This window comes from Gracilinanus agilis, chromosome 3 (assembly GCF_016433145.1).
Source record: "Gracilinanus agilis isolate LMUSP501 chromosome 3, AgileGrace, whole genome shotgun sequence".
NCBI classification, from domain to species: domain Eukaryota; kingdom Metazoa; phylum Chordata; class Mammalia; order Didelphimorphia; family Didelphidae; genus Gracilinanus; species Gracilinanus agilis.
This window is the reverse complement of record NC_058132.1, coordinates 629,579,544-629,592,194: the sequence shown is the minus strand read 5'-3', so window position 1 is coordinate 629,592,194 and position 12,651 is coordinate 629,579,544. Positions and strand designations below refer to the sequence as shown.

Below are 12,651 nucleotides of genomic sequence, written 5' to 3'. Positions count from 1 at the left end.
TGTGAATTATTTACTCCATTGTATTAGAACAACAATTGTAATATCACCTTAGAAAGTGTTTTGATGTTAATTGAATTTGATTTGATTTGATTTCTTTTGATTCTTCACAACAACCCAGAGTTTTAGGCATAGTAACTCTTTTTCTCCTTTTGCAGATGAGGAAGCAGAGTTGGAGAGATTAAATGTGCAAGGTAGCATTCCTTGTGAACACACACAGTCAGACCTAATCCTGGAAGTTCTGACTCTTGGTTGACTGTTTATTCCAATGTGCCATGTTGACAATTGACCAGAGAATTGGCAGATATTCATTGCCAACACAAGAGAAATCTTTGACCCAGCAATACCATAATTAGGTTTGTATCCCAAAGGGATCCAAGAAAAGAAGATAGGACCTATTTGTACAAAAATGTTTATAGCAGCTCTTTTTGTGTAGGCAAAGAATTGGAAATGGAAGGAGATATCCATCAATTGGGGAATGATTGAATAAGTTGGGTATATGCTTGTGATGGAATCCTATTATGCTATAGGAAATGATGAGGGGGATAGTTTCAGAAAAACCTGAGAATACATGCGAACTGATGCAAAGTAAAATGAGCAGAACCAGGAGAACATTATATACAATAACAGTAATAATGTAACAGAGAATACATACGAACTGATGCAAAGTAAAGTTAGCAGAACCAGGAGGACATTATGTACAATAACAGTAATAATGTAATAGAGACCAACTGAAAGACTTAGCTATTTTAGTCAAGACCATGAACCAAGACAATTCCCCTAGGACCCTAGATGAAAAATGCTATCTACCTCCACAGAGAGAACTGATTAATTCTGAGTGCAAATTAAAACATACTTTTAAAACATCTTCATTTTTCTTATTTTATTTTCATTTGTTTTCTTTTGTAACATGACTGACATGGAAATATATTTTGCATGATGTCACATGTATAACTGATATCAAATTGCTTGCCTTCTCAAGAATAGGGATCAACCCAGTAGTACAGAACTTGGAATTCAAAATTACAAAAAAAAATGTTAAAAATGCTTATATGCAATTGAAAAATATTTAATGAAATAAATAAAATGTATTTTTTAAATCTTTTATTTTCCTCTGAGATTATCTTCAATTTTATTTTGTGCACATCTTGTTTATACATAATTGTTTACATGTTTTCTCTCCCATTAGATCTTGAGTTCCTTAAAAGGTAGAGATTGCTTTTTGTCCCCATAACTTGGCACAGTTCTTTGCATATAGGAGATACTTAATAGCCGAGGAAATGTCTTATTTGAAGCCCCAGCCCTAAAATCTAACATCCAAATAGCAATTTAAAGTTTGTAAAATGCTTTATAATAACTCATATCTCATTTTATCTTTAACAACCTTGAGAGGCAGGTACTATTATTATCATCCTCATTTTATAGATAAGGAAATGGAGGCAGACAGAAATTAAGTGAGTTGTCCAGGATCATATGACTGATATGTGTCTGAGGCTATATTTCAACCCAATTCTTTCTGCTTCCAGTCTAGCACTGTCCACTGGGCTACCTAATTTCCTAAAGTTAATATAGCTTCTTCCCAAGTGGGAAAGTGAAGAAAGATGCTGCTGGATTCTGCCCACTCTCATTTAAAGCCCACAGTTAACATGCATGAAGATGCTTCATACACTACACTAGAGAAGTTGGAGGCTGGGAGCAAGGTTGGACAGCATGCATCTGCCCTTAACAGGACAGGTTCAATGACAAGTCTCCCTATACAAGACAAAACATGGAATATTTGTTTCTGTTTCTCAAAATTTCTGTATGTAAAACAGTATATAAATTCACAAATTAATATGCAAAGGCAAGACAGTTTGTGAGCAACTAGAAGACTTTCCTCTAACATGGGATTAGGGAAGAAAGACCCCATCAACAACAAGTGAAGCTCCGAGTTTCTTTTCATCAGAGAAATGTTTATGGGGATAGATGCCAGACACTAGTCTGGCTAAGATTCTTCTCTGTCTTTCCTTTAAACATAATAGTCACTGGGTCTAGATATGGTACCCAACCTGGTCTGATTGCATTCTAGGTTCCTAAAGATATGAACACATCTTAATTCAATTTATTGAACACCACTGCTACTATGCAAGACATTCTAAGTATTTCCCGAGAACCTTTTCTTAGCTCTCTAAAGTAGCTGTGTGAGAGTTCTGGTGTTCCATCAAAGCTGGAAAAAGGATTGTAAAGAACACTCTTTTTAATGGAACACTGAGAAAAAAGAGTCTGTTGGACACAGATTTCTTGCACAGTCCATTTTTTTTCCAAGTCTTGGGCAATTTCAACAGTTACCTAGCTGACAAGAACTAAATCAACCCACCAAGATGAATCCATCAAACAAGAGTGAATCCATGGATAAGGAAGGGCTCCTGCCACCACTTCCTCCTTGTTAAAATTTCCTTTTGTGATTCTGATTTCTGTGATACAAATGGGCTGGAAATCAGGCTCAGCAGCAGCCTTGCCAATGAGGGAATTTGTCCCTTGCGTAGCCATACCTACAAGTGAACTTCTAAATTCAATAATACATCTATACATCAGGGCTCTGGGATTTTGTCAGCCTGGAAATTTCTTTTGGTATGCAAGATCATAAGCAAACTGCAATTTATTAGTTTGGCTGAGTTTTTCAGAGTGGTCCAGTGACTTGCTATAAAGTATCAAAGACAGGATGTGAACCGATATTAGAGTCTCTTGAATCCTATAGTATTTCCAATTTTGAATAAATGATCCTGAAAGATGTCAGATTTATTAAAGGATTGAGGTCCACTCCTTCACTGCTCCCCCTCCTAACTACCCATACAGCCCCTACCCTCATGCTACCTGGGTATAAATGGCTCTAGAATAGTAAACTTACATTAAATCCTGAAAGGTCAATGGTAATAGGAAGTTGATCATCTTTGTCTCCTTTGGGGGCAATCTGATTGAGCAGATGAAAGTAGGCCCTGGAATCCTGTAAGGAAAGAAATCAATTAGTTTGGTAAGCTTCCCTCTTTTACAGAAGTATTTAAATTGTAGAAATGTTTCTTTTCTCAAAAGATAACACATTGATCAAACCTCAGAGAGCCAAAGAAAACAAATGCTGAGGTTGAAAACCTGGGGCCCCCTTGATAGAAACAAGGAAGTTTGGAGGAGCTTGGTAAAGCAGGGAATGGAGAAATAATGAATTCTGTTTGGGACATATTAAGATTGAAATGTTTATGCATCCAGGTGGAAGTGTCCAGTATCCAAGTTGGTGATGTGGGATTAGAGCTTGGGGGTTGTCTGTATAAAAATGACAGCTGAAGAGAAAGAGGAGAGGGACAGATCTGGGAGCCTAGTACAAAAATTAAAAACCAGCATAGATCTTGCCCTTAAGGAATTTACAAACACACACAAGAATGATAGGTAAATAAACAATAATGATTACAAGTGAAACTGAGACATATGCAAATGAGAGGTCTTGGAAAGCTCTATGAAAAACTAAAGTAATAGCACAGTATATAGAGTAATGGCCCTGGAGTTAGGGAGACCTAAATTTTAATCCAGCCTCAGACACTTACTAGCTGTGTGACCTTGGGCCAGTCACTTAACCCTGTTTGCTCAGTTTCCTTATCTGTAAAATGAGCAGGACAAGGTAATGACAAACCATTCCAGTATCTTTGCCAGGAAAACCCCAAATGGGACATGAAGAGCTGGAATAACTTAAACAACAAAGAGTGGGAAGGAAGGAGAGGAAGAAAGGGAATTTGTCACAAAAAAACTTCATTGAACTGATAGTACCTAATCTGGGCCTCAAAGGAAGTGATAGGATGAAGGAAAGGGAGACAGTAGGATAAAATCCATCTGAGGCATGATGGAAAATAGTCTGATGAAAAGTAAAGGCATACAGAAGGGCTAGAAACAAAATAAGAAATTGTGGATGGAGAGAAGTCTAGAATGTTAAAGGAATGAGACTGAGAAAAAGATGGAAAAGGCAAATTGAATCAAGGTCATGGAGAACCTTTAATTTAAAGAATGGGAGTTTATGCTTTTTTCAGAAGACATTGAATGGAAAGATCCTGGAAGTTTTTGTATAGCAATAAACAGAGAAGTACATCAGGAAGATTATCCAAGAAAATTTGTGAAGGATGGAATCCCAGACTCATACTCAAATCAGGGCAAAAAATATTTTCTATGTCCAAACATATATTTTCTATGTCAGCAAACAAAAGTTGTTTTTGAATTATGTAAGATCCTTTATGTTAAATAAAACTTGCAATGCTTTCTCTTCTCTGAAAGCCAATACAGTTTTATGCCAGAAAATGGCTGCCATCTTTGTATAGAAAGATGAAACTACCAACACCACGTAGGATTACACGTGAACTTTAATGACATGAGATGTGCAAACAGTGTATTGCTGTAGCATTTCAGAGCAAATCTCCATCTGGGATGACCAAGGAAAGCTTTATAGAAAAAATGGGACTTGAGCTCTATCTAGAACAACCAAAAAGATGTAGGTAAGTAGAGAAAAGAAAAGTGGAGAGCTGAATTAAACCTGAGTCTTCCATAAGTGGTTTCCAGTCAGGCACAGCATAAATTTAACACTCTGTCCCCTCATTTCCTTTTTGCCACACTTTATAATGTCAATTTGTGAAATTAGATATTAATGAAAAAAGCAAACCTTAATATCTTGACTGAAGTTGCTGATTTTCTGCCATCCTGCATTAGTCAGGTGAAAGTTTACCCATCGTAGCAAGAGATCTTCTGGAGAAAGCTTCATGAGCTGTTCTAGTTCTTCTCCCTCATTTAATAAGGCAATCAGAGCTAAAGGGAAAGAAAAAATGACAAATTATTGTGATATTAAGACCAAAAGTATGATTTAAAGGAAAAGTAAATAATATCATTTTTTTTACCTTCATTCCTGGAAATTTCAATATCAGCAAAAAGACCAACTTTAATGATCTGCCATAGAAGTCCCATAACCAAATGTGGCTTTCCTTCCTTCAGATCTTGGGCTCCGATGTTAACTACAGTGCAGCCAATGGCTGATGCTGAATTCAATGCTAGATTTAAGTTTTCCTAATTTTAAAAGAGAAATATTACCAGTTAAGTGTTTTTTAAGTCTTTCACTCATTTTTTGAGGTTAATAAAAGAGAGCAAGCTGCAGGAATTTGAAATATCTTTTTATATTTCATTTGAATGCTCTGTGGTTTTGCTAGTGTGGACGCTCCTTCCAATAATACATACTGCAAGCACTGCCTCATATACAGGATGAGTTTGTACTTTGCCCCAAAGGTAGAAGTCGACACAGACACAAATAGCTAGGTGGCGTAGTAGACAAGTCATGGCATTTGGAGTCACAAATGAGTTCGAATCCTGCCTCAGAATTTTACAATTCAACTTTACAACTCAAGAGATAGTCTTCATATTTTGCTATGTCCCCAAATTCCACTGCCCAGTAGTCCCATAGGGAATGAGCCTCTCCAAACTTATCAGGACAGATAAGAGACATTCAGCTTATGAATGAATTTAAAGCCACTCCAGGTTGGTAAAACTTGCAGGCATTTGGGCTCTGCTGCCACAGCCTTTGAGAATCAGAGTCACCTCCATGCCAAAGCAAAATTTTAGTGGAGGTATATATTTTACAATTAACTAAAATTTAACATCAACGAATCCCTACTATTCAAAACTGAAAAACTGTAAAGAAATTAAATTTGAAGGAGAACAAGACTTAAGTAAATCCTTAGATAATGGATCATAGGTTCTTTTTTTATTTATTTTTTATTATATGCTTAACTACCATGAAAAAACTCTAACTAAATAGATGCATTTTTAAAAAGCTATATACAAAACTACATGCTTCACATTGTTTTCAATTTGTTGTGTGTGTGTGTGTGTGTGTGTGTGTGTGTGTGTGTGCCTCTGCTTTTGAGCTCCCTTGGATTTCTTTTACTTGAATACTTTTTTCTCTTGATTATGTGGAGGTTATTTTTTATGTAATCATGATATGTTTTATTCTAATTCTTTTTTCTTAACTCTTTATAGATTTCTTTTATTTTCTTTATATTTCTAGTATTTGTCATTTCTAATAACATAGTACAATCTATTACATTCAAATATCACAATCTATTCAGCCATTTCTCCAATTGCATGGGAACTTTTGTTCGAATGCCACAACCACTCAGAGATGTAGGATTACCTCCATAGTACGATGAGTGTTAAAGTAAGACTTTTGCAGAATATTTATGTTCTCTAAGCAAATTATTGTCCCACCAGAAACTATGTCTGGATCTACCACTAACCTCATGCAGGTGGTGATGGAGGTTCTCCAAATATCTATCTTATTTAACTAATTTAAGGTTCTATTTTTATTTTGAGTGAGTGCTAACTCGCCATAGTCTTCTATGGAAGACTACTGAAATCTAGAGTAGCTTTTCTGGGGGTACAGAGAAAAAGGGGTTGCAGATGCTATATATCAATAAACATTTGTTAAGTATCTTTTACATGCAAGAGGCCATATAGAAATGGGGGGGGGGGGGAAATAGTTCCTGCCTTTAAGAAGCTTACATTCTACTTGGGAGAGAAAACACATCAACTTTAGGAATCCAGTTTGGATAGGAAAAGAGAGTACATAGAAAAGAGCAATGTGAAATGATTCTGGCAGCGAGGTAGCTCAATAATTTGAAGCAAGATTGGATCATATATAGGATGAATTTGTATTTTACCCCAAGAGCAGAAGTTGAACACAAGAACACAAATAGCTAGGTGGCGTAGTGGATAACTCATGGGATTTGGAGTCACAAATCAGTTCAAATCCTGCCTCAGACATTAACTAGCTGTGTAATCCTGGGAAAGTCCATTAACCTCCCTAAGTCTCAGTATCTTTCATCTGTAAAATGGAGAAAACAATAACACCCGTCTCACAGGGTTGTGGTGAGGGTAAGATGAGATAACATTCACTAATCACTTTAAAAGCTTAAAGCTCAATATAAATGCAAGCTAAATGAACACATGAGCTGATGGGGATATTATTGGGGATGTAGACATTAACGATAACTCTAATCCAACTATCAATAATATGGAATTAGGTCTTGATCAATGATACATGTAAAAACCAGTGGAATTGTGCATTGGCTGAGGAGGGATGGGGGGGCTTGGGGAGAGGGAAAGGACATGAAATATGTAACTTTGGGAAAATATTCAAAATAAAAACTTAAAAAAAATAAATGCAAGCTATTATTGCCTGTGCCTTGTCAGATTATTTGGCAACTGGGTGGAAGATGGATTGGAGAAAAAGGAGCCTTGAAGAAGTGGGGTTGGCTAGGAGGCTATTCCATAGTTTAGACAAGAAATGATGATGGTCTAAACTACGATGGTAGCCTCATTTGGATGGAAATAAGAGAACAGCCACTAGTCGAGAAGTAGAATTCACCAGGACAAATGTCTAATTTGCTACCATCGTATTGCCTCCTATGGGTAAACTGCATTAAATTCCTTCATATCACAGCATCCCAACAGCAAGGAAAATACAAATCAATAGATGTACTCCTTCGATGTAGGCATTTTAAATTCAGCAACCAAATTCTTATGGATTTGGAGATGACTACTACTTACTAGGACTTCAAAGCTTCAAAAAATGTGGTTGTTAGCCCTGCCTCTATCACTTATTATAGACTTGCAATTATTGGCTTTTATGAGCTTTAATCTCCTTATCTGCTCATTTTAAAGTATAAAATCTGTACTACTTATCCTGCTGCTGTGAAGATCAAATATAGAGGTCTTAAAGGGTATTTAGAGTTATTATTATTAAGATGCACACAGATTTTCTAAAAATAACTATTAATTTTTTGTTCTAGAGAAATATAGACTAATTTTCATGTGGTATCATTTTTTCCTCTTTAAATCGTGCTATCTATATAACCCAGTGGCTTTGCTTGTCAACTCTGGGAGGGGAGAGGGAAAAGGGAAGGGAGAGAACATGAATCATGTAACCATGGAAAAATGTTTTTAAAAGAAAATAAAATTAAAATATATTAAAAATTAATAAATAAAGTATGCTATTTCAGGAGCAGCTAAATGGTTCAATGGATGGAGAGACAGGTCTAGAGATGAGAGGTCTTGGATTCAAATGTGACTTCAGACACTTCCTAGTTGTGTGACCCTGAGCAAGTCACTTAACCTCCATTGCCTAGCCCTTAGAGTTCTTATGCCTTGGAACCAATACATAGTATTTACTTAAAGAAGGAAGGTAGGAGGTTTAAAAATAAAATAAAATAAAGTATGCTATCTCCAAAAGAAAAAAAATCTCCTTTAAAAATGCTATAACTGGGGGCAGCTGGGTAGCTCAGTGGAGTGAGAGTCAGGCCTAGAGACAGGAGGTCCTAGGTTCAAATCCAGCCTCAGACACTTCCCAGCTGTGTGACCCTGGGCAAGTCACTTGACCCCCATTGCCCACCCTTACCAATCTTCCACCTATGAGACAATACACCGAAGTACAAGGGTTAAAAAAAAATGCTTTACTGTCAGGAGAATATAAGCTCATGAAGTACATGGTCAGTTTCCATTTTGGTTTTTGTCTCTTCAGCATCTAGCACAGTTCATGCCACATAAGAGGCTTGTCTTTCTTTACCTTGTTGAGTTGAATTAAATTGATTGGTAAACTAAAAAAAAATGTCATAAACTTTTTCCACACTGAAAGCTACTTGCAAACAATGACACTGATTTACCACGTCTTTGTTCATGCCCTTCGCTTTTCTCCTTGTAGGGGCTATACTTTAATATCATAGCATTTCCTTCAATAATGACAAATAGGGAATTAAAAAACATAGAATTCCATCTGGGGGAGGTTATAAGGAAATAAAGATATTAAATTTGAAAAATTTGGGCTTGAGCTGACTCATTGCTGTTTTTTCTCATTTATCCCCTAGAAATGCTGAAATCAAATTGTATATTGAAAATCTTTTCCGACTGGCTTTTCCAAGGACAGAAAGTCCTAAATATACATGAATCATTTGTATGCAGATGGGGCCTTCTTTCAAGTTGCCATTTGGTATTGATTAGTAATCTGCCTAATCAGAACTGGAAACTGATGACTCTAACAAGAAATATCTTTAAGGGTTTTACTTTTGTGGGGTTTTTTTAAGTTTTTATTTTGAATATTTTCCCATAGTTACATATTTCATGTTTTACTTTTGTTTTTTGATAAAAGTCAAGGAATCTTTTTCTTTCCCCCCCCCCCCCGCCAAAATGTACAGAACAACAAGTTTATTCTTAAATCCCTAAGGCAGTGGCCTTCACAGCATCACTCCAGGAGAACTGGCCATAAGAGCTAAAGACAAAACTGACAAAGAAATGAAGATCTGGTTTCCAGAGATGGTGAATTTTTATATAGTAATGCATGTAGGGTAGATAGGATAGAACCAGTAGATAGAACATCAGGTCTGGAATCAGGAAGATCTGAGTTCAAATCAGACACTGACTAGTTGCAAGGTCCTAGGCAAGTCACTGAACCCTGTTTGCCTCAGTTTTCTCATCTGTAACGTGTACTAGAGAAAAAAATAGCAAATACTCCTGTGTCTTTTCCAAGAAAACTCCAAATGGGGTCATGAAGAGTCTGACACAACTCAAACAACTAAACAAGCACAAAATAGTAATGCATAAGAGGGAACAGAGTTTTTTTCTGCTATAGACTATACTTGTTATTTATGCTCAAAGTACATGCTAATCCTCCTCCTAGGAAGAGAAAGTAGAATGTGGAGATTATCAGGGAGAATGAGGTGTTACTTTTAAAAAGTTCTTTTTTTAAAACCAAAAGGACTTCCATGAAAAAAGTAAAAAACGAAAAGGGGTGGGAAATGGCAGAAGGTGGAATAACGTGACAGGAGAGAAAATAAAGATCAGACTCTGAACTCCAGCAATAGATGTGTGGTTCTTCCCTGAGAAGACTAGGTCTTCTCAGGAGAAAGCAGTTGCTGCCCCTCCAAGGTGTGATGATATAAAGTCAAGAAATGGGAAATCAATCAGGAAGGGTCTGAGAAAGAAGGGAGAAGGAGTAGCGGTTGGTAACTCCCTGCAGAGGGAGTCCTGGAACAAAGGAGAAGGTCCCAAAGATCAGTTCTTGGCCCCTTACAAGTCAATGTTTCCATTAGTGACTCAACTGAATGGTCCTCTGCTAAGGGCTTTATTATCTCACTCGATCCTTACAGCAACCCTAGGAAGTAGGAGTAATTATTATTCCCATTTTACAGTTAAAGATTCTCTATCCATAAGAATTTCATCTAGGTGGTACAGTGGATACAGCACTGGAATCAAGAAGACCCAAGTTCAAATGTAGTCTCAGACACTCACCAGCCTTTTGACCTTGGGCAAAACCACTTACACTGTTTGCCTCAGTTTCTTCAAATGCAAAATTGGGATAATAATAGCCCCCACTTTCCAGGGTTGCTATGAGAACTAAATGAGTTAATGTTTGTATAGCTCTTGGGACAGTCATGATGTAAATGCTCATTCCTTCCCTCCTGGTATGCACTGGCTCTGAGATTCCATTAAATAAGAAGTTCTACTGTGCTATGAATCTATCACTCAAATATTTTAATAGCTAGCATTTATAGAGTGCTTGAAGGTTTTTAGAGTACTTTACACTCATACTTTGCATACTTTAAAAAGTATGTTCCTAACAATCCTATGAGGTAGATACTATTATTTACAGAGTGGGAAACTGAGTCTGAGAAGTGATTTACATAGATAATAAAGGTCTCTGACAGGGATTGAACTCGTTCCTGTCTTTCTGACTCCAATTCCATTGCTTTATTCACTGTATCCCCTATTTACCTTTTGGTTTTAGGCAAACATTTAATCACTCCTTAGGGACCAGCAGCAAGACACATTTTCTTGACAAAATGAATAGTTTCTGTGACTACATATATCTATAGATGGAAATTAAATTCAGAATTCCTTCCTGGCTTTTTAGACTCTGACAACATTGGGCAAGTCACTTCACCCTGTCTGCCTCGATTTCTTCATCTGTAAAATGAGCTGGAAAAAGAAATGGCAAACTACTCCAATATCTTTGCCAAGAAAACCTCAAAGGTGATCATAAAGAGTCAGACATGACTGAACAACATCAAAACATTGGGAAGCTTACTGGGGATCAGTCTGAGATGATTAAACTTGGGAGTATTTAGTAATTTCATTGCCGTATCATCATCATTCAGGAACAGAAATTAAGTTATAAATTTTCCTGAAACAATTAGAATAATTCCAATCTGATTCACTTATGCCTAAAATGTCTTATAATATCCTCAAGCTTGATTGTTCCCTAGAAGTACATCTAATATCATTCTTTTTTATTTTTAACCTTTACCTTACATTTTAGAATGAATACTGTGCATTGGGTCCAAGGCAGATGAGCAGCAAGGATAAGGCAATGGGGGTTCAAATGACTTGCCCAGGGTCACACAGTTAAGAAGTGTCAGAGGCCAGAGTTGAACCTAGGATGTCTCATCTCTAGTATGGGTCCTCAATCCACTGAGGCAAACTAGCAGCCCCTTATATTATTATTCTAATCCAAGAATTATTCTGCTTAGAGAAATGTCCTACCTGGCATAGTCCTTTCACAATCTCCGATATGTTTCACTCAACACAATATTTTGATGTAACATTTATAAGACTTTTAAATAAGGAAAACTATGAAATGACAAAACATAGTTAGGAGACTCAGGGCAAAACAAAAGTTAATACTTTGCTTCATCAGTCTGGAACAATAGTCACTTAATCTTGGGAAAAACATTTTCCTAAAACTACTCAAATCTTCTGGCTACTCCCCTCAAGGATTCACTCTCCAATACACACAGCTTCATTTTTGGCTAGTCACAGGTGACCTGAAATCACTAAGGGGTCTCCACAGAATCATACCTAATCACTTAGGAGAAGGGAGAAAGAAGGCAATCATTTTAATTTGTTGGGAAGCATTTCTTTTCTTAGGACTGGTTTCCGCCCCTAATCCATTTTCCAGGGCTTTAGCTGTTGTTGGCCTTTTATAAACTTTCCTGAAAGAGCAGGGTTAGGCTTAAGAGAAAAGAGGAGAAAGAATTTAGCAGAGGGCATTGTTTCCTGAGAAGTCTGATTAAGTGCTGGTCAACTTTCCTTCTTTCTAGTAAGCCTGGAAAGGCACTGGACTAGAGAAGTAGTCACTTCTTAATATTTCTATTGAACTAAAAAAAAAAAAGGTTTTCATGTGCTTCCACAAAGGTCACACTACTGTAAATGGTCAAAGAAAGAGTCTCTGTTGTTTTTTATATTGACATCAGTTTATATTCATCTTTTTCCTACCCTAAGAGCATTAGAAAGTTAACTCCTTGTGAGTCTGAGAGAGCTGCAGGGTTTCCCCAAGGCCTTGACTCATTTCCTAGAACTGATTTATTAGGCATTTCATCCCACCTGCAATTCTCTCCATTTTATCCTACCTCGGTTTCATAAGTCTATTTTGCTGAGATGAGTCAAATGGATGGAAGGAAGAAAAGAAAGAGAGAAGAAAATAAGGAAGGAGGGAAGGAAGAAAGGGAAGGAAGAAAGGGAAGAAAGGGAAGAAAGAAAGAAAGAAAGAAAGAAAGAAAGAAAGAAAGAAAGAAAGAAAGAAAGAAAGAAAGAAAGAAAGAAAGAAAG

The 12,651-nt window shown here is 36.8% G+C and overlaps 1 protein-coding gene across 1 annotated transcript in view; it reads right to left on the bottom strand.

The window, feature by feature from the left end:
* PLS1 (plastin 1) overlaps positions 1-12,651 on the bottom strand; it is a 149,112-nt gene that overhangs the window by 23,948 nt on the left and 112,513 nt on the right. Inside the window, exons 5-7 of the mRNA XM_044669456.1 lie at positions 4,902-5,067; positions 4,670-4,812; positions 2,885-2,980 (exon numbers count right to left, since the gene is read on the bottom strand). Of these exons, the coding sequence (XP_044525391.1) occupies positions 2,885-2,980; positions 4,670-4,812; positions 4,902-5,067 (405 nt within the window). The remainder of the gene's footprint in view (positions 1-2,884; positions 2,981-4,669; positions 4,813-4,901; positions 5,068-12,651) is intronic.